Source organism: Amphiura filiformis, chromosome 4 (assembly GCF_039555335.1).
Source record: "Amphiura filiformis chromosome 4, Afil_fr2py, whole genome shotgun sequence".
NCBI classification, from domain to species: domain Eukaryota; kingdom Metazoa; phylum Echinodermata; class Ophiuroidea; order Amphilepidida; family Amphiuridae; genus Amphiura; species Amphiura filiformis.
This window is the reverse complement of record NC_092631.1, coordinates 82,695,832-82,719,895: the sequence shown is the minus strand read 5'-3', so window position 1 is coordinate 82,719,895 and position 24,064 is coordinate 82,695,832. Positions and strand designations below refer to the sequence as shown.

General features: G+C 36.1%; 1 protein-coding gene across 5 annotated transcripts in view; it reads left to right on the top strand.

Moving 5' to 3' along the window:
- LOC140151521 (E3 ubiquitin-protein ligase TRAF7-like) overlaps positions 1-24,064 on the top strand; it is a 174,976-nt gene that overhangs the window by 101,655 nt on the left and 49,257 nt on the right. For all 5 annotated transcript variants that reach the window (XM_072173889.1, XM_072173888.1, XM_072173891.1 and 2 more), the window contains 2 exons: positions 6,848-6,988; positions 8,108-8,243. In XM_072173889.1, coding sequence (XP_072029990.1) covers positions 6,848-6,988; positions 8,108-8,243 — 277 coding nt within the window. The remainder of the gene's footprint in view (positions 1-6,847; positions 6,989-8,107; positions 8,244-24,064) is intronic.

Sequence of the window (24,064 nt, the reverse complement as noted above, 5' to 3'; positions counted from 1 at the left end):
GTGAGCTAATTTGGGATGATCTTGTTAACGCTCACAACCTATTCCTGTCATAGGCAAACCAAGCCTAGACAATTGTATTGAGAGCAGACGACGGTAGAATCTGCGGCGTAATTCATTATACCTTATTTCCCTACAATTACAACACCTTTCATCTCTTGTTACAGCAATACCACATCACATATTTTTGACCATAACCTATTACATGCTATATCATCAGCATGCTACGCTAATTGCCTAAGTCATTTTTGTAATTTTGAGAACAAAGTACAAAATATGGTTCAAGCATGCATTTAAACATATTTATTCACCAATCTTTGCACAAGAACAAACGATAATGATACAAATGAAAGGGAATAATCCGAAATAATAGGGTGATTACGTAACTGATGCATGCTTGAATCACATTTTGTTCTTTGTTCTCAAAATTACAAAAAATGACTTGGGTAATAAGCGTAGCAGGCTGATGATATGCTGTCAAGACATTCTCTTTATACCTGCAATTAACTGACTAAAATGATCAGCAGAGGGTTATGAGGCCAAAGAATAGTGACATATATATCAAGGGAGGATCCGGTAGGAGGGCTTGTAAAATGACAACTAGTTTCCATCATATCTGAAAACTGGCCACTTGTAGGATATCATGATCGGAGGGATCTGGGCCAGTTCTATACATTTCTAGTTACTTACCGCTAATATTAACCTCTTAAATTCACACAGGTCATTCTACTAGTTTTCAAATCCTGGATTCACCAGTCTTTTTTTAACTTTTTTTTGTGTGTTTATGTTTGTGTAGGGAGGGGGGCAGAGGGAAAAAGTATTTTACATTAGCTTTCGTTCAGATGTAAGAGATCTAAAATTGATTGTCCAAAACCTTCCTCTGTATGTTTAGTTTGCCAGTGGCAGTGCTAGCCACAATTGGGTTGTACACCTGCATGCCTTTGTTTTAGTAATGTTTGGATTTGTGAAAATTCCTTATGATACATTTTAGGTGTAAAACCTTTAAAACCTTTACCTAATCCAATATCTCCCTTTCTCATCAATCAATGTTAGTAACTTTGTGGTAAAAAAACACCAAATAACAGGTTTTTCCATATTGATTGGCATGAGTTGATGATACTCCCCTGTATAGATCCATTTAAGGATACTACCTGTACCTTGCAAACGATGTGATATTGTGCCTTGCCCTTCCCCCAGAAACCTTCAGTCCTAGAGGTATCAGTTGTTGAAATGTACACATAGTACAATGTAGATTGGATGGGCATAAACCCATAAGCTGGTGAGAGGGGCTCAGGAGCCGAATCCCCTCCCCTGGACATGCCAATGGTATTTATTTAGTGTGTATTCTAATACATAAAATCTGATAGTGCTCATGAATATACTATGCAGTACGTTGATCTGTGCCCAGAGACAAGTAAATGGGACAAATAATCTTAAAAACAAATCAAAATCAAACCTATTTACTCAATAAAATCAAACTATTCACTAAGGTGAACAACCACACATACACTTGTCATAAGTGGCATCCTTCCTGCGACCCCAACAAGGTCAATTGGATTTAAGAAAAAAGTCAGAAGCAAATGAATAAATATATGGAGGTTATGAATTATCTAATTGTTCTTCCTGTTACTGATAATTTAAGGCGGATTGATTTCACTGGCGGGGGATTTATGACAAACAAAAATAGCACAAGTAATTTGAGGAAGTCAACATAAATAGATATGCCAAGGTGCATCTTGGGTATCTTGTATAAATACTGTAAATAAATGTAGGTATTTCTATAACTCCTTTAGAACTATTTTCAAAGTGCATTACATTTATTCTGTCACTAGGATATTTCAGACTATTTGGCAGTCAACAATAATGACCCCAGTGTGACCACCCCCTAACAGCTCTCCATTTTACACCTGGGTGGAGTGGGATGATCAAGTTAAAGTGCCTTACCCAAGGACACAACATGCCGACGAAGTTGGAATCCACAACCTTGGGATCATGAGTAGAATGCCCTAATCATTGGGCCATTATGCCCCCTGTAAAAGCATATAGTACTTCCATGGTAAAAGTGACCATTTTTATGTGTGTAATTTGTCCACACTTTTAACATTTTTACAGGTTTTTATTTTGGCAGTAGCTGCATGGAGGCTATCCTTTATATTTCTTTGTATCATTAGTGCTATGTGGCCATGCATACAAGGAGTCAAGAACAAATTAGATGGTGTGTATTGATGTCTTCACCCAACGAGTTGGTCAAGAAACCATGATCATAGGTTTACTAACTCATTTAATTTCTGAACAACATCTGTTAACAGACTGAAACGTTTGATATATTTCCAGGTAAAAAAGAAGTGGTTGAACGCTATTTTTTTATTCCAATTGTTTTAATCTTCTGTACCAAATGTTCCAGAAAATAAAACCAGACTTCCGCTCTCCTCAGTAAATGGAATTGAAGTGAGCACATTGCAAACAACCACTGGGCAAATGGCACATATATTGAGGGACGAATGGTTGCATAATTGAATTGAATGAGGCTGTTTGTGTGAGGCTGTTTGGCATTTATTTTAAAGCACACCTGTATGACTGCACTGGTTCATTCAACTGAATTAGTTGTGGTTGCAGTACAGGTCTCTTTATTGTTTTAGGTTTTAAATGAACATCACATCTTATGAAGTAATTTAGCCATCTATCAAGAAATTGGAATGTTATTTCATTGATCTTGAGATATAGGTAAAACAAATAAACTAAACATATAGGGGCCTATTTTTATCAAATTTACTTTTGATATTTTACTTTGTGATTTCAAAGGTTCACACAATTTACTTTTGAATAAAACTTTTCCCTGTCACCACAAGATACTTCATTTGTCAAGCTTTATAAACCAAGATAACATCATGTGTCCTGGTATAGTCAAATAACATCCATTCAGCAGATACAGCGTTGCTGAACATCTGTATGTTAAAAGATACTAGTTAAGACATAGGGAGCAGTTCGACTGCTCAGTGCCAGAAGTGGGTAAGTGCAATATAGCTGCCATGTGTTGCTGCCATATGTAGATGAGTGCAGTATACTGTGTGTAAATTGCCAAATGTTCAAATGGTAGCAATTGCACTTACCTACTTCTGGCACTGAGCAGTCATTGTGTATCAATACATAAAATGTGCTTAAGTTTTTGATTAAGAAGGAAAATCTTGAAAGCTGTTCAGGTGTTCACCCTGCAGAAGTCTTTATATTACACACGAAGACCTGGACATTGTCATGATTTAAGGCAGAACCTTGAGTATAAATCTTCACCAATTTGAGCCATTTCTAAATTTCCTTGGTGAGTAAACTTCTTGTGAATTAACACAGATGGGCGTTGGATATACGTGTCCATTGTTGAGATTTTGCACCCACTTTGTAATTGGATTTTATTGCTTATATTTCCCATCATATCAATTTTTTGTTAACTTTTTAAAACAATAATAATAAGGGAAAGATGTTATGAATCAGGGGTCAGGGGTCAAAGGGAATAGCTTCACACGCAGCCCCATAATTGTCATTAAATAGTTAGCATGCAGCTCTGCGATCAGATTTTCACATTTGTAAGTTGTATTCTCGATTGAGTCATTACATTCCTATTCCATCAATGCTGTAATTATAACATTGTAAAGTCTGCACAATAAGAAACTCAGCTGTTATATATACGCCTATAGATTCAGAACTAATAATTGTTTTCACAATATTTCAACATAAAAAGAAGGATGATTTATTTACGCGCATTCTGATACCCCATTTGTCCAATTTTGTTCAATATTGACAATACAGCAGTGTTTTGAAAGAAAAATACCCCAATTTAAAAGTTGCAGTTATTTGTATTGATTTGAAGTAAGCGCGAAGATAATGGCGGGCTTTACGTGTTTACAGTGCTGGCATTATACCGGTAACCATTGATCGCTGTAAACTGCAACTTTTAAATTCGGGTATTTTTTCTGTAAAAGCACTACTGTATTGTTAATATTGAACGACATTTGACGAATGGGGTATCAAAATGCGTGTAAATAAACCATCCTTCTCTCTATGTTGAAATATTGTGAAAACAATTATTTGTTCCGAATCTATAGGCGTATTTATAACAGTTGAGTTACTTTTTGTGCAGACTTTAGAATTAAGTAGAACCATTGCTTTCCCACATTGATACTAATTTCAGGTTTCTATTGTATGTTTAACCAGAAGCAATGACTATTAAGATACACATGTTTGCAACTTAAAACAATATACATGAAGATTACTTAATGGTCTGTTTTGCCTGAAACTTCTATTCCCACTAGCGTAAATATTAAACATTAGTGTTATTCCACCGTGTTCCCTAGCTGCAGTATGAAAACTAAGTAAAAATTCAGTTTATGGAGTCTTTATTCAGCAGTACTTGCATTTACTATCAAGCAATTATGGTTGGTGGAACCACCTTAATAAGATCATAATCAATCAATTACAGCAATATTTTGGCAACTTTTACTAGGCCTATAGGCTAAAAATGCTGATGTTGATCCACTAATTCACATTAAGTTTTGACTCTTTGTTTAAAAAAAAATAGGACGGTCTATGCTGTTGCATGCAAATATTAATGTTAAATACTGCACCCATTTAGGGATTTTTTTTTGTTCCAAAGGAACCACCATTGTCCATATTAATAAATGTATTTTGGTCATTGTTCAGGATAAATACTAATTTATGTGAAAATCAGTACGGATCAGTGGATGGAGCATGAAAAATGGACATTTTTGCAAATACCAATACACCTACATTGAGCAGCACAGTATTATGATTTTTTTTTCTGACAGGGAGTAAAAGACTAATTTCAGGAAACTAAAATCCCCTCCCTCATTCTCCCTGATTCCTTGTGTTCCGTTATTGAACAATTGATATATTTGAAAATTAATGTTGGTATGAAACCAGCCAAGCAGACCCTGTAGCATAGTTGATGCAGGAAATGATGGGATGATAAATCACCTGCTGTATATTGAACAAGGAATATTGGAAGGGAACAATTTCTGGGTATTGGAGGCAAGAAGGTCTGTCCTGAGCACAGTTATAGCTGCCATGTGTCTAATATTGAAAGATGAACATGAGAGGACAGTTTTCTTAAGTAAAGCCAAAAAAAAAAAAAAAGATTTGTCTCATGTTCCATGGGAGTTTGAAATCTAATGCAGTATGTGTTTTTTATTTTATTTTTTATAAATTGAACAATGCCAATTTCGGAGTTGTGGTGCAATCAGAAAAAAAATTGAAATTGAACATTGATTTTACAGCCAATTTTTGGCTAAATTTCGTTAAAATGTCAAAAAAAGTACAAAATAAAATTCAACTTCTGCAGTTTTACTTGAGCAAATGTGTAGCATAAATAAAATGTGTGTGGGGAACATGAGACAAATCTATTTTTTTTGCCTAAAGCAAGCAAATAGATGTGTGAAGGAGGTGAAGATTTCAGTCATAGCTGCCCGTGATGTTTGTAATCTTAAAAGAGGACAAGAGGGGGAGTTCCTGGGTAAATTAGGCAAAGGAGGTCTTGGGTACAATTATAATTGCCCTGTCTGTAATTCACCTTTCTGGATATGCACACATCATTAGCCACAATCGTTTCTGTGTACAGTGGATGCACAGAAAAATATACGCATTGGTGTGACGCATGTAGGGTTAAATCGCAAAGGCTAATGGGATTTACCGAAAAAGTGAACCCTGAAAGAGAATCGGTATGGGAGGAGCCAGATTCTGGTAAAGTAGGTCGTCACCTCGCCCTGACTCATAGCTGCCATGTTCGTAATCTTGAAAGAAGGGACAGTTGCTAGGTCAAATAAGCAAGCAGATTTTGAGCACTGATATGGCTGCTGTATGCAATCATGAAAAAGGAACATGAGGGATGGTTATGGGGTAATGGAGACAAGAGGGTTATGAGCACAATAACAGGGCAAATAAAATTACAAAATATGAGTTGTAATTAAAAATAAGTGGCAAGATTTGAGAAAATAGTCAGTATTTTATTAGAAAAGTAACATGATTTTCATTTTGAATAGAGGTTGCTGACCTATGTACTATCTACATACATACTTTCTGTTCTTTTCTGTTCTTTTAATGTTTAATATGCAATTTCTCATCAAAAATGATTCCTTTAAGGTAAGGAAATTGTGATTTACAGAACAGGCACTCATTGATTAATCCTTTAATAATTAGTTATTAAGGCAATTATGAAAACATTGATTAGTCAACCAACAATATGAACTTGATTACATTTTCTTGCATTTTGCCTTCAAATTAAGCATATTGTTCAAAACTATGTCAAAATACACCCATATCTTTGGGCGTATGTAAATACAACAACCTTGTCATGTAATCTTAGGCTGAAAGTAGATTTTGAATAAATCTTGAAACAAGTATTAGCCAATCACTGAATCAGTTATGGTGTTAAATACTTATTCCATATATTATAACGCTCAATGTTTGGCAAATGGAACGTAAGGGCTAGTTTTCTTAGCTGGCATACAGGGGTGTGACCGAGAACTATAAAGTCCTGCTAATAATGGGCGATAACTTTTCTGTCAAATGACTCACCGTGCAAGCTAGGAGTAAGTTATCCAGTGATTATTACCCAACTAGTTAAAATTGTTCATTGCCTGCTGATTGCTCAAGCTTAAAGATTCACTTAGAGGAAAAAGCTGCTAGCACTTAAGGTGTAGAGACACCACACCTTTAAAGCTTATTAGCGAACCAGGTGTAGGTCATGATTGCATGGAAACAACTTCCTGACTCGTCAGGATCATCATCCCAATCCCACCTCTGCCACCAGGTTAATTGCCAACACCACTGTGCTTTATTACAGAACCTTGATGCTCACCTGGAGACCTGTAATCTGTGCAAGTGTGACCATCACAAATACGGCTGTCATTTTGTAGGCACCCAGGAGCAAGTCAATGAGCATCTACCTAACTGCCGGTACGAAGGAATCAAAGAGTACCTGCAGGTGAGTGCCTATCTTCTTTTAGTCACCAGTAATTATTGACTCTGTACGCCCTTACGTGGATGATACTTTTTTAGTAGCAGACTGGTCCCTATCACCATAGTGTGTATCTGGATGATTTGAAAATGGCTAGCAAGGTAAGCATCTAATCAGGAGAGTTGTAGAATATTGTTTATAATGATGCATGTTGATTATGTGTGCTCCGTAATCAGGACAGGTGAAGGAAGGGATTAATTTTCAAGATGCGTAGACTTGTATCCAGGAAATGATCAGTATCTTTGTGCTGTTTTGTGTAATTTACTTTGTGTGGGGTAAGCTTATCAAAACTGATGTTTGATATATGATGTGGCAATCCATGCTTTGTGGTACATCTATGTCAAGGAATACATAGCTCTTCTAGTGTAATAATCTTTTTTATTTTCAATATCTTTGCAGGAAAACGGTTTCTTTTAAAATTAATAACAAAATAATATTTGAATAAACATGATTTCATAATTAAAACTAACTATAATTTGTTTATACTTTATGTTAACATTTCTCTTAAATTGTATGTGTTTTGGAAGGTGTTATAATTAATCATGTTTCCAAGCACAATGTTCTTGTAGTGTTACTGTTATTACCATTTGCTTTTGTTTTGATAATTTAAATGTCTCTGTTTTCCCTTGAATTGGTTGAAAAGAAACAAGGTTCAAATGAACATATAACTAAATCTTGAAATACCTTTTTAATAAAATAAATCAGTTGATCAATACAATTGAAAAAGTAAAATGATTTACGTATTTGATTATATGGAATATATAATGTATTACTGTTTTAATCTAATCAAATATGGTTGTGCAAGAATGGTTTAAAATGTATTGTTAATTGCAAGTTTAACATAGAGTAATATGATATATGGGGCCAACAGAGGTAAACAAAAGGGGAGAGAAGATTCAAGCAGATGGGAAGGAGGATGGGGAGGTACAGATGGGAAAGGATAAGAGAGGGGCGGATCATGGGGAAGGAAGGGCACAGTAACCCACACATGAGATGTTTGTTGACTCCAAAGTCTTTACCCTGTTTCAATATGTCTTTAACTGACTAATAACATTCTTTCATTTGCTCCTTGCTTTCTGTTTCTAGACTTCAGAAGACAGAATCCGTGAATTGGGTCAGACCATTTCTCAGAAAGATCAAGAGATTGGCTTCCTACGTTCCATGCTTGGCAAACTATCAGAAAGAGTCGACAGATTGGAAAAGTCAATGGAACTCAAAATCAGTGAGTAGAGTGTTTGGAATGTAAAGTGTCACTTGTATGATCACATGATATATGCTCATTGAATCAAGATGATTTCAAGCTGGTCATGTGATGATCATGTGATCAATTTTATGCTTAGGAAAGCTTCCCAAGTATCTAAAATTGAAGGCCGAATTAAAAAGACTAGTTTGCGTCTGACATCGGGGCAAATGCGTGACGTGATTGGTTACTGACCTGCGCAGTACGGCATTGTTGGTCTGGTTGACAGGACGTCATACACAAACTAGTCTTTTTAATTTGGTCTTCAATTATAACAAATGTTTGTATGCAATACAGTGATTATAGACTGTATCAAAATGATTGGTACCCATCATTTTGTAGTGATTATGGATAAGTGTGCCATATCAGTTTGGAAGAGAAAAGCTTGTCAATAAGTATGGGCACCAATCAGTTTGATACATTCTGTAGACAAGTATTATAAATGCACTTGTAACATCCTTAAGATCACATATACGTGATCTTATATACAAGATAGTACCAATGATGAATGTGATGACTGCATAGATACGCTACAAAGCGCTACTCACACATAAAGCCTTTATTTTTAAATATAAGAGACATTTACGATGTTTGGCCTATATAGGTAAGATTCAGAGTGATGCATTGTGCAAATGGATGCCTGGTCCTATTCAGTCTGTGTTATCATACCAGTCTGAAGTCTACCCAATGGATAGCCGGGTAGTACCTTGTGACTTGAGAGACACACTGTATCCACCTCGACTTTATAATTAATCACACTTGTCCTGTAGATTTTGTAGATGAAGAAGGAGTCAACGTTTGACAGCTTGTATATTATAATTGAAGACCGAATTAAAAAGACTAGTTTGCGCCTGACGTCAGGGCAAAAGCGCGGCATGATTGGTTGCTGACCTGTGCAGCACAGCATTTTTGGTCTGGTTGACAGGACGTCATACGCAAACTAGTCTTTTTAATTTGGTCTTCAATTATATCTTACACAGGTTTGTAGTGCAGATTGTAGGTCGTCAAACTCTAACACAAAGTTTCAATAAGTTCGGAACTTGTGTTTGTTTTAGTGCTTATTGTGTTGCGTGTCTTTTATGCAATCAGGTCTACTGGGTCTGTTAGTCTACATTACGAACATTTAGTCTTTTCTAGGAATCTCTCCCGGGTATTTGATGACGTATCTAAATTAAGTCGGAGCAGAAACCATTTGAATTTGGTTCTAGTCCAATCCCTTAATGTATCTATATCTGATGGTGAGTTTAGTTGGTGAGTTGATAATGGCAAGTTATATTTGTAAGCTGAGGTCTATTTTCATTTAGTGCGCTTGCTTGTAAGCTATGCATGCAAGGAGCCACTTAGTAGGATTGATAATGGAGCGTGGCATTGTCATCGTCGTTATCGGGCATGACATGAATTAATCTGTCTGCTTACAACAGACCCTGCCCAGTCCTCAGAGACCCCCTAAATGATGAGACAGGAACTTTTAACCACATGCACGACAAATTGTCTTCTTTTCTTAATATTTGTTCTAATGACAGGCCACATATTTAACCCCCATCAATTTTCAACCTTAAAGTCAGAGTTCAAACGATTGCTTCATTTTGTTTCGGGACAATTTGACCCTGTTGGGATTTGCTTGATATTACGAATACCCAGTGGTCAGTTGCTGTGCATAATACATACAGGTCTGAACTTTGAAACTAATGGTGATATTAGTATACTGAATTTGCAAGATCACTCAGGTATGGATCACTCAAGTGGTCAGTTGAAGACAATACATACTTTAATCACAGTCTGTTTACCACATGCTTACTTTCTTTTCAAATTAGACATTATATACTGGATTGATCAAAGTAACAGTAACTTAATTTTGAATTACAAATCCAATTTCAAGCCAGAAAAGGCTAAAACTTGGTAGAAACTGAGATAAAGGGTGGCCCATAGGGAACTTTTACACCTAGTTTTCATATTTTAGTGTTGGTGTTGGAAAGTGCATGATTTGTTTCTTCCCAGGATCAGTCAAATAACAGTTCTTAGCCTACAGGAGCTACTTTTTATGAAGAAATATTAGGTGGGTTCCAGGTGGGCTTGGAGACATGAGCCCCCAGGGTTTATGTCAAAACACAAAAACTCTGCCTATTTTGGGCACACTGTAGCTATACAGCCCTCCAGGCCAGGTTTAAGGTTTTTTGGGCGCTCCCCTGAATATGATTTACATATAAAGAACCATCTAGGCATTTACTGATGCAGCACAAGCAAAGCTTCTGCAAATTTTGAACCCTGATTTCTCTGCCTCTGCAAGATGCATCCACAGGAACAGCAGACATCAAAAATGTGACGATAACAGCAGACATCAAAAGGTGACAATGTGCTAGTTGTTGCCGTCAGCAGTTATCCGTTTGTGCAGATAGGTATTTTGTAACAACTTCTGAAACACTCACACATAATGCTTCAATTATAGCCTTGTCTGCTCGTCATTGTCGATGTGTCAATACAACCACCAAATTCCCAGTAGCTTATTTACACCGGTACTGTTGTGCATATCTGATTACATAGGACGCCAGCCAAATTAACACTTTCACACCACACTAGGTGACAATGTTTCAGACATGACTGTAGTCATCATTGCATGTGGTGTAAAGTTTCTCTGGCAATCAGGATGGAGAATTGAGGCAATGATTGAAAATCACTTGCAACCTTAGTTGTAGCATTTGATGTCATAGGCTTAAACATTTACTGACTTGTTATTAGCATGATGGTTGGTTGATTAGTTGATTGGATGTATTGGCATTTAGTTGTTGCTCAGACCATTTGCACCATTTTCCAATACTTAACTTTTATCATATTCAACACAGAAGATACTAGAGCAATACACTGAAGGGAAGAAAGTCCCATTTTAGATACAGGAGGAAAGTGGCAAAAGTTTGTAAGGAATAATAGCACATAAAGCCACTTGGGAACAACCAGGACTCAAACCCAGGACCTGAGTTATGTAGGTTGAAGACCGATACATTATGCTCACCCGTTCTCTCCTATATGCATTGTGTTGTCATCAATTTATTTTGTGGCAAACCTATACCAACACTGTACAACCAACAATCAATAACTTAAAATTTTATCAAACTAAAAGTTTTGCTTCAAGTATTTTTTTTACTGTTTGGAAATGCACTTTGGCTTTGGGCTCAAATCAGGCTGTAACGGATATATGGGCATTTATAGAATTATGAAGAAGCTGTTTGAACCCTTACTGACTTCATATGTTTTGTAGGTAGCGGTAGTATTGTAAATCTTGATATTGCTCAATGTTGCCTATGTCATGACAATTACTGCTATATGCACACCCCGTACATTGCCTTTGTTGTCAGCAAGGTTAGTGAGTCCAGGTAATATGTTGTGAGTATTACTACCAACTTGTTGTGAATGCATAGAAATTACTAAATGTTCACATTAAACTTTGTCAGATGAATGCAATAATTTGTAAGTGAATGATATTAACAAAGCAATTTACAGCCTTCTTGTATTCAGCTGTCAATATGCAACTGTATTGCATTAAGATCTTCCTGCTAATAGTTTAGAGGCTAGAAAACTAAGCAAACATGATAATCAGTACAGCGTAACGTGGCACTTGGAGGATGCAAGTATGGTGGAGACACACAGGGCCTCATGGGAGCTATCAATCACTTAAAAATCATTCAGTCTTATCAGAGATTAAAGCACCCCCTCTTTTCTCAGGCCGCAAAGTTAACCAGCGTAACTTCTAAAAGTTATATAGAGTTTGAAGCGGGTACAATTACTAGAAAGTTGATGATGACGTTAGATGATACCACTTGACTTTAAAAATCGTAAATTACAAGCATGCGTAACACTCATGAGGCCATTTTAGAAATATAGAGGGCAGTGTTGTTAGATAGGCGATGTTCTTGCTTGTAATCAATTTAACAGGCTGATAATGAGCTATTCCAGTTGAAATCCATACACCCCCTGTAGAAGACATGACCTTAACCTCCCACATAGGGAGTGTAGATTTCAAATGTAGTCACCTATTTAGGTAGCTCCATTTGAAGGTGACTTCTTCCATAGGGGGTGTATGGATTTCAACTGGAATAGCCCAATGCTCATCAGTGTACACACCCTTTATTATCCTAAGACATGATTGAAATCACAATTTTCTTCCTGCTCTGTATTTCTGACAGATGTAGAATCTGACAAGTTTCTTTTGACTTAATTCTGACAAAAATTCAATCTTATTATCTGGTTCATATAGCCAGAAAGCTGAACCAGATATCAACATTAATTTTCTTGCCATAAATTGCATAACAATTGAAACACATTCTTCTGTGGTATATGACCAAAAGTGAAAGCTTTCATGTACCAAAATCCTTCAATTTTCCTTCAGAAAATGACAGTCCTAACCAGGAAAAACGTAACTTACGGCAAAAGGAAAATCATATTACTTCTAAAGCTATGATGTTTTATTTCAGCAGACTTTGGTTACAAATGTCAATGCAATCATACATGAACTTATCTTGCTCTCATCAGGTTCTTTGAAAAATCATTGCCATATGATTAATGCAAATAAGAGATCTTTTTAAATCAACACGACTTTGAGTAGGTATTTGACAGGTCTTGGCCCAGGATAACCCAAGTTGAATTTCTCGGTCATGGAACACTGTTAATGTTATAAAAACAACGTATGGGAAAAAAGTGGATCTATGGTGTGGTTAAAGGAAGCCTGCTAATAAAACTTGTATTCCGTACCGAAAGCTACACTCCCAACTGGAATCCCATGGGTCAATCTGATGGGAATGATGACATGTTTACTAGGGGCAGACCCAGAGGGGGGCTGATACCATCTCTTACACAGGCTTTGATAAACTTACTTATGTATAATTATACAGGTTTTTCATGAGGTTGTAAGTTTATGCAATTACTATATTATTTTTCACCTTAGTGTGGCAGTGATGTCAGTGCGTATTTGATTGGGCACAGTTTCAAATCCAAAGCATTCCCTCATAGCACTGGCGTACATACGCAGACGCTAAAAGATGTCGCATAGATACGTGTGCAAAACAGATGCCTCAATGCATTGACGTCACTGCCACATCAGGCTGAAAAATAGTATAGCTTGATGATGGTTGGAGTACTTGGTTCTATGTAATTTCTTACATTTTGATTTAATTAATTCTATTACAGCCATGTCCAGTTTGCTTTGTGTTAAATAGTAGCCCAATAGTGACAGGAGATGTGTGTTGCAGAGACTCAAGAGAGTCCTTATGAGGATACACAAGTTGATGTTTTATATAGATTATACGATGAATATAGGTACAACTTCCTATTAGTATTTTATGTAATAGAAGGCAGCTCACTAAAAATAATTCAAGCACATGTTGGAATAGAAATCCGCTGTACACAATTCAATTAAAGAGTGCGGAATTTGAGATAAAACTGTGGTCTTCAGGGAACTGTACATGATGCTAACTGAACCTGTAGCCGCCATTATCAGGTAGCTGGTAACCAACATCCATAAGGGGACAAACCAAAAGATTGATGAAATGCTAGGAATGAAATAAGTTTTGTTTGGGAGAAATGAGATTTAAAATGTTGAATGCATTTCTTGTATGCTCCTAAAACATTAATGGCATAGGACATGATGTCAGCCTGATGTTAATTTGTCCCACTTACAGGTTTATTATAGATGGGGAGGGAGAAGGTAAGCTATACAAAACAAATTATACTATGTTTATAGGACTTACCTGTCTCCAAACAATCACAAGAGTTGTCACCCAGGGACTGACCTTATTGCTTTAAGCAGCCCAACATTTTGCCACAGATTTAAGCAATTTGCTTTCTGCTGGAATGATCCCGGACAGTCACCCAAAGATGCAAATTGGGTCAAAAGCACTAGGATACAAAAAGGCATTCAGAGCAGCTTTAGGTCAGTGGGCCTAAACAGAATCCTTACCCTATTTCTAACCTGAAAACGTTACCCCAATCAGATTTTCTGGGGAGAGTGGCAGTTCTAGAATTTTCTGCCAAGTGCTCATCTTCAGCTGGCTGTATGAGTATCTTTTCCCATGCATCACAAACTCTTACTTGGCTGAAGCTATTAAAACATAGTTTTGCTTTGCTATAAACATACCTGAGTTTGCGGTTTTTTGTGACAAGCTTCACTGCTCCTATAAGTACCAGATTCTTAGATACTTGATAGGGTGTGGTTGATGAACCCTAATGAATGATCAATTACCTGTGTCAACTAATGACAACAGGCCAGGCTATAAATGATATTATACATGCTATATATAGGCCAATTCATAGAACTCTATTATTGCTACTAATGCAACTGAATTTGTGAGCGCAAGAACAGAGAGAAAGCACATTTGATTGGGCGCTAGTAATCTGTACTTCTTAAATTAGGTCAAAGTAGTACAACCTGCAATGCTGCTTGATTCTGCTTTGAATATGATTTAATTATTTGGGTTTCTTTGAAATTTTGCATGTTTGTATAACATGGACATGAATTTTGGAATCTATAGCTTGAATAGCGAACAATTTGTGAAATTCATACCATTTTCTCATAAAGAATTATGTGAAGATGTCAAGCACAATAGGTTATTGAACAAATGTTTCAGAAACAATAAAGTGACAAAGAAGTTCAAGACCTCTTTTTGCTTGATCTTGACACATCTACAGCATGCTTGGTTACTCATTGAGTTGCAATCGCCAGAATCTTCAACAGAGAGATTGCATCTTATAACAAATTTGTTCATTACAACTTTATTATAACTCTCTCTATGCGGGTGTTGACTGTAGATGAAAAGTTTCAACATTTTTTAGAGAATTTAACAATTTCAGAATTGTGAATTTTCATGAGCATATTAGAAATCAGCATGAAAAATGCATTAAAATGAGTATAAACAAGCCCAGTATTGGTTTAGTGGTTCTTGAGATAGCTCTTGATATTTTGAGAAAATATCACAAAACTTGGACTCTTTATGTTGAAGCCTATGGCTAGCACGCAGAGCATTAAATTCTTTGCTAGGAAATGAACTACAACTTGCATATGATGGCAAGTTTGATTTGGTGAATGGTTAGCTTCAAGTTAATAGTTTTGACAACATTACAGCTCATTGTGAGTTGTACTTAATGATATTAATCTACACAGATGAAGTAATTATAAGCTTACCTGGCTTAACCCTCCTAGTGCTGTAATGGTCAATCAAGAGCCCAGTTTAGTCACAAAATGAGCAGAATTTCATTACCTAATTTTTGTATTTGATATCCATATGAAAAAAAAAACTACCTGGGTAAAAACATGTCCAGTAATAGTGCAGGGGTTCTTGGTATAGACAATGCCGCTTTGAAAAATGGGCTGTTGAATTTGGCAATACCTACATGATGGAATCTGTACAGATAGCTCTATATACCTTTAATATCAAAAGTCTTTGGTTTTATGACGATGCAAAATCATCCATTCTGCTCACTGTTTGACAAATTTTGGAAATGGTAAGAATTACCGGTTAGTCCCTGGTTTCCCTCTATGAATGTAAGATCATGCTTAATCGTCCTCTCATGGGAGCGCTTGTATTTCTCTGCTAGGAAATGAGTGTGATGAAAGAAAGTACATTTAACAAGTAATGAACATGGTGTCAGTATCCTTCAAGATTTATTGACATTATTTGATACCCCTGGTTTTTGGTGAAACATTTGGTGGGATACGTGTGCGGTGTAAGATGAGACTTATAGGCAATTTGATTTTGGTGATTAGCACGTATTGATGCGGTATTATAGTGTGAGATTTATAGGAAGCTACATGTGTTGACAAGTTTGTTCATATGTGTTAGGTGTGAATATTATGATTAGTTAATCAATTTCTGGCAATTTCAACAGATTGTATCGTTAATATGTGCCTGAACATAATCTAAACTAACTACCTTGAAGTGTACGATTGCAATTTGCTACTGAATTTTAGATAGTAAAGGTAAGAAATTACTGATAATAATAGTGATTTATAACACCATGCTAAAGGTATTGAAAGTAACCCAATTGCTAGCTATCCTGTGTTGCACATGTAGTTATAAAGTGCAGTACCCTAATTGACCTACAAGAAACCATCACAACCAGGATGAAAGGTGATGCATGATCTCAAGAACCTCAGTTATAAATTCTAAACCATTTCATGTCAGGTCTGTTTGATATCAAGTTGAATAAGAAAATTCTAGTAGCACGGTTGTATGGAGTACAACCACCTTAGATAGGCATTTGAAAAATCCACTTACAGTCACTGGTGCAGTGTATTGCATTATTTTTCAAATGGAGGTAAAATTAAAGTCATAAGTATATTTCAGATAATGTGCATTATGGTAGTCCAATTGTTCAGCCAAGGTCCATGTGTCTAAGACCTGTTGCTATTGGTCAATGAATGCTGCCTTTGACAATTGAGAATGTGACATTAGGGTTTGTATTTAAGACAATCTGTGAAGGCAGCATAGAGATCTTATCTGATTTGTATCAGTACGAAACTCACAGGAAATCACAGGATTGCCTTTGATAGACCTGTAAGCTTAATTGTCCATGCCAGAGAGATCCAGGCAATATGACAAAATCTGGGAACATGAAGGTTGGCCAAATCGGTTCATACTTTGTAAGATTGATGTACTGGATGACATATTTTCACATGCCAGACTAGACCCACCTGACCCCCCTGGGTAGGGAGATATGGGTACCCCCTAATTTGGGGCTTTTGACACAGGTAAATTGCTGTGAAAACAGGTGAAAAATGACAAAGTTTATGAAGTTATTTTTCTATCAGCAACTTCTCGATTGGATTTTATTTTGAAATATTTGTCAAGAGCATAGTTTATTTGTAATATAGAACTTAAAATTGCAATGATTGGGGTCTTGGGTTTTCAGGAGGGGGTCATCAATGTTACCCTCTTTAGCATTTTTAAAAATGTGAAAAAAGTGTAATTTTTAAAGCCCTTTTATGAAAATATACATCTTAAATATTGATTTTTTTTAATGTCAACATTTTGAGGCTATATTGGTCTACTCCAAACAATAAATGGTAGATTCGGTGATTATGTGAATTTGCATAAAATTGGTGTTTCTAGACAGTATTTTCGCCTAATAAATTTCTTGAAAATGATATTGTAAGTCTAAAAATGGGAGGAAACTGAATGTGACAATTCTATTTTTAGTCTTAAAATGCTTTAAAAGTTTTCATATGGTGACATTGTTTTAGATTTTTCTAAACAGAATCATGTCAAGTCTGCAGAAGTGTTTCTAAATACAAAACAATTCATATTTAGCTCTCTGAGTAAAATACAAAACAGAAATACTGAATGCAAGACTACCTTGTGATAAACCATGATGAACAAAATTGCAATATAAATGTAGGTCCATTATGTAGGCCTATTGTGTATGCATTATTTAATTATATCATTATATTGTTTTTATATATTAATAAAAGGTATGCCTAAAAGCCCTCAATGTTGTGAGTAAGAAACTAGGATATTTAATAGTTGGTTACTGTGATAATAGCTGATAATTAACATAAATCACAAGAGTTTATAAAGGAGCAAGTTAATAATTTCAAATAAATTGGATCACAGTTTACATTCACAAATAATTATTCTAGAAACACTATACTGCAAGTGCCCAAGAATCTTAGCCATAGGATGTAGTTCTAGTAGGCCTAGCTATAGTAGCTGGGGCAGATATGGCCTTTTATGATCTTCAATTTCATGCTATACTGCTTGAACTGCAACTGCCTTATAAATACTGAAATATTCACTAAATCAAACCAGGATTTTATTCAATTACAATCGCAAATTTCCAATTTGCGATTCCTTCTAATTGTACTGTTTTTGGACAGTTCTTCTTTCTTTCTTCTGTCAAACTTGTAATGAGCCATCGTAGCCATATGCTATAGGCCAATGTAACCATATTTGGTCACAAGGACCAATGGGTGGGGGCACAAATGTTACATGACCAACTCGGGGTCAAAGGTCATCCAAAGGTCATTATGGTCAAAATGTGATTTTCACTAAAAATCCTTCTTCTTCCACAAATTACATAACACAATGACGTCACGTGAATACCTGCATCGGCTTTAGCTAACGTCTAAAAGTTGAACAAAGAATTGAGGTCAAAGGTCCTTGAGGGGGTAAAATCTTATAATTGCATTATCTCAACATCCGTAAGGGTTATGGGGCTCAAACTCGGTGACAACAAATCTCATGACCAGGGGAACATTTTACAGGGGTCAGGGCAAAGGTCATGCAGAGGTCAAATTTTAGAAATGCATTTTCTGTACATCTGTAAGGGGTACGGGACTCAAACTCTTTGACAACAAACTTAATGACTAGGGGAATATTTTGGAACACTTTGCAGGGGTCAGGTCAAAGGTTATCGGGGGTCAAATCTTATCATTTCTTTTTCTGGACATCTGTAAGGGGTATGGGCTCAAGCTCAGTGACAACAAACCTCATGACCAGAGGAACATTTTGCACGGGTCAGGTCAAAGGCCATGCAGAGGTCAAATTTTAGAAATGTATTTTTTGGACATAGGTCTGGAATGTAATTCATAGGCCTACATTTACATGCTTGAGATATACAGGTTGTATTAAAGCGATTGGTACCAATCCATATTTTGTTTATTAAAAAGCAAACTTCTTGGAACATCATGATATCTATATTTGTTCCTGAGAATAAAATAACCTAGATAACTTGCACAGTCATAAAATGACCTTTGAATGCTTCTGCATGCATATTTGAACTGGAAATAATATAACTGCAAGACATCATAAATACTTGAGAAGTAAAACATGTTTGATATATATGATTTAATCAAAGTATCTATTCTGGCTGGAATACTTAGATTGTGCTTGAAATATTGTATACTTTTCAATAAAATATTGGGTAGGGTCAATACGCCTATTCTCGGTCACACGCCTATTCTCGGTCAGTTTTACCGCTGACGATCGTTGCTTTAATTTTAGCCGTGTCTTCCGAACTTTGCGACTATAAACCATTTAGCCGTACCGGTGCTGCAGGTTTTGATGACTTTTCAAGGTCACGGCAGCACAGCTCACCTCAAATAATAGCTTTTTAGATTGTATGGTGACCTGAAATATCGGCATTAAAAAAATATAATAACGTCATTTAAGAGGTTTAAAATGGTGATATTGTAATATAATCAGTGATGCGAAATTGTACATGCATTTTACCATGTTTTAAAGCTTTAATTTTAACAAGTTGATCCATCTGCATCGTAAATAACACCATAGCAAATGATTGGTGTTGTATTTATGTAAATTCCCATAGAAACAGGAGTTTCGATAATAGGCATCACAATTCGTTGGCATTCCTATTCTCGGTCAGTGTTCAACCGTTTGAGCTAGGCCTATGTTGACATCGTTGTTGCCATGCGTCCTAGAAATGATCATGCATGCGCACATGAGAGTGTTGCATTTTTCTGTAAAAGGCTTGATTATAGCCATTTGTCGAATACAAATGAGCGATGAGAAATTATTTGTGACTGTCGGCGCGCGCCCGACACCCCCCTACTCCTTCCTTACCCCCTCCTATCCTGTCGTATTCTCGGTCGGAAAAATTGGGTAAACAATGTCATTATTTTGTCTGCAAAAATGGCTCCTGCCGTGGACCGAGAAAGGCGCTATAACTCACAATTGCGCAGATAGCATACACTCTCCTTGGACCTACACGTGCTAGTAGCGCAATTTTGTTAATTACATTATACACATATTATTAGCACAAATAGCACCGCTATTTTCATGGGTATGCTATTTGTGCCTCGACAGTGTTATTTTTGAGGACTTAGAATATAAAACCATTAGGGACATTAAAATGGCTTTAAATGTTATTAAGCTAATTAGGCCTATGCTATTTTTGAGTTCTCCTATTAGGCCTACACTTTAAGGGATGTTATTAGCACTGTTGTGTTATTATTAAAATGGTTTAGGCCTTATAGCGTGTTATTAGTTCTATGGTTTAGGCCTTATAGCGTGCTATTAGTGCTATTGTGCTCTGGAAATGGTTTGAGGGTCGTGGGGCCTATAATGCGTTATTATCTTAATTATGTTATTTTGAATTCTAGTACACTTGGAGGGATGCTGATAGCGCCATTGTACTATTCTTAAAATGGTTTAGGCCTTATAGTGTGTTATTAGCGATATTGTGCTACTCTTAAAATGGTTTAGGCAGCGTGCTATTAGCGCTATTGTGCTATTCTGTAAATGGTTTAGGCTCTATAGCGTGTTATTAGCGCAATTATGCTATGAATTCTCCTAGAGGGATTATATTAGCGCTATTGTGATATTCTTATAATGGTTTAGTCCAGGAGCAAGATCACACAGGGGCCCTAAATAAGGAGTTCATTCACACCTACGGCTAGGTAGGTAGTGGTTTCAAATTGTGGTATCACATTTTTTTACAGGTCATTTTATATATGGACGTATAATCACATAAAATCACGAAAATAGGACAAAATTAAGGGGTAGGGGAGATATAAATTCCCATAACTCAACTTTTACTCATAATAATGAATTTATTTTGGTATGAATATGTAGCTAATTGATTGTTCTAACTTCCTAGTATTATTTGAAAGCAAACATAGGATTCATTAGATCATGATTGGAAGTAGCCAGTCCATACGCTAATAGAAAATCAGATTTTTCACAACAATGTGTAGGGTGGGTGTTTTTTGACACAGGCTTCAAATTTTACTATTGTGCCAATTTCTATTTTCAATATTAAGTTTCCATTTTTTATTTTGTTTTTAATATCAAGAATATCTAGGCAAACATTGATGTTCTGGTTCAAAGATTTATATGATGTGCATGTTTGTTTGCATGTTGGTTTGTTTTTGTGGGTTGGGGTGGGTATGTGGGGGTAGGTGTGGGGTGTGTATAGGGTTCGGGGTTGGGGTGTTTCACGTGTCTTGATATGTCACTCGGCTGAACTATATAAGTTCTATTAACAAAATGTGTTTGATAAGTTACCATTCATGTAATATTTTGAATATTTATAGGTGCGGGTGAGATCAACCACTGCTTGTCAGGAAAATAGTCTGAAAATGTAAAAAATAGTTACTTTTCCACATGTAGCAGCGTGTGTAACAATATTAAGGGGTAGGGGAAATATAAACCATCATAACTCATCTTCAACTCATGATAATGAATTCATTTTGGAATTAAAATGTAGCTAATTGATTGTTCAAACGTTTTAGTATTATTTTAAAGCAAAGCAAACATTAATTGTCAGGTAGATAGACTTAAAATGTAAGAAAAGGTTAATTTTCCATGTATAACCATGTCAAATATGGTATTATTAAGGGTTAGGGAAATAAAACCACCATAACTCAACCTTTACTCATAATAATGAATTCATTTTGGTATCAACATGTAGCTAATTTATTGTTCTAACTTTCCAGTATTATTTTTAACTGAAAAACCATCAGATAGACATAAAATGTGAGAAAATGTTAATTTTCCAATGTCTAAATATGACAATATTAAGGGGTAGGGGACGTACAAACCAATATAACTCGGCGTTTATTCATTATAATTTATTCATTTTGGCATCAATATATAGCTATTTGGTTGTTGTAATCTTTTGAAGCAAAATAACCATTAGTTCTTTGTTGGATAGACATAAAATGTTAAACAATATAAATTTTTCATGTGTAGCAGCGTAAAATATGACAATATTAAGGTGTAGGGGACATTCAAATCACCAAAACTCAAGTTTTATTGATGAAAATTAATTCATTTTGGTAACAATAAGTAGCTAATGGATAGTTCTAACTTTCTAGTAATATTTTAAAAGCAATTAAACCATTAGTTGTCAGGTAGATAGACATAAAATATGAGAAAAATTTTATTATTCCATGTCTAACAGCGTAAAATATGACAATATTAAGGGGTGTAGGGAACCTACAAATCTCCAAAACTCAAGTTTTAATGATTAAAATGAATTCATTTTGGTATCAGTAGCCTATGTAGCTAATTGATAGTTCTAACTTTCTGGTATTATTTTAAAAGCAATTAAACCATTAGTTGTCAGGTAATAGATAGACATAAACTGTACGAAAATGTTAATATTCATTAACATCGTAAAATGTGACAATATTAAGGGGTAGGGACATACAAATCACCCCTGATCGGGAGTCGCTTGTCTTGAATTAATTATTTCTGGCTTGCCAGCCCCCCCTTACCCTCCCACAAGGCTCATAATTATGCACAGCCCTAAGCAATGTCAACTCTCATGCATCACGCCAAGGTAAAATCATACGGATCGTCCAAAGAATAAAGTGAAAAAAAAATCTGAATATTAACATGTGGCATTGGACGGCGCGGTATCCGGTATTGCAATAGCAATTTTGTTTAAAAAGTGGGGGAGAAAAGAGGGGGAGAAAAGATACATTTGGTTTAAAAAAATGTTTCTAGGTTATTATAGGCCCACAACCACCTACTTAAACAATAATTATTTTTAGTCGGCCGAGAAGTTGACAGCCCTGCGCTGCATGCAGACTTGGGTCACCATGATTGTGCCTAATAATAATTAGTAAAGCGCCGAATCGATCACCCGACTACCGCGATACCGCTCTTTTTTTTTTAGAAAGGACATTTAGGATCGTCAAATTGAATAATATATCTAGGTTAGTCCTTCAATCTTTTTAAAGCTAGGCCTACATCATATTACCTGGTTCCCCGGACTGGTTCTGTCATTGTTCTCTTTCATTAATTTAACCATCATCATTGATCATACGCGTCAAGTTAGCCTACAGGTGCGCCCGGCGGCGGTAGCTGCCGACAAGAAAGTCACGACGCGCCGGGCGTGCCACCGCATTCCGCCAAAGCGCTCCCACAAAAATATGACCGCCTCGGACCCCGATAGGATGGTACGAAAATGTTTGCCAATAAACCGTTTTGAAAGGATCGGTCCTTGTCAATATATCTGAGAACACTGCACACGTATTTTTATTATGCGTTTAAGTTATCAAAACCGCATCATACCGATCAACCAGGCTTCCAAAGAGAATGACCGAGAATAGGTATAGAAAAACTATACGGTGACCGAGAATAGGAGTTTAGTGACCGAGAATAGGCGTTGTCGTCAACTTTGACCTTTTGACCTTGTACTTCCAATATAAGTTCAATGGAAGATGTCATGCAGGGTATGTTAAACCGGATGTTGTGGGGAATACACGTTCCCATATAGCTAACTTTTATAATTATTTACACAAGAAATAGAGCGGGTTGTTTCTTAAGTGACCGAGTATAGGCCTATTTACCCTAAGTTGGGATGAGTTGTTCTATATTATCATGATTATCAGGATCAGAAATATCAATGGACGATTGAGTAAAATCCAAGAATCTTGTCTTTTTTGCAATGTCCAACAAAAAGTAACAGATTTCCATTTGAGTTACCTAAAATTAATATTGCGAGTATCCTGCTTTATTCTTTTTTCTTTAGTGGTTACTTTGTAACTTGTTAATAGACATTTTCAACAATGCCACGATAATTGTATTTCAAACACCAGTATGAGGTAACATTTTGTTTTCTTACATTATATTATTTATAGGCTGATTGTGATATTTGTAAACAAAGCAAATAAGTGCACAGCCAATCTACGTTGTGACAATTTGTAGATGGCTTAGAGGAATGTAACTTTGAACTTTCAGCTCCAAACAAGATCATTAGATGTCAAGTCAACTCGAAAATAATGTTGACACTTGTTGCTGAAGCAAATGAACCTCAAGATCTACTTAAGAATATTTATTCTTATGATACTA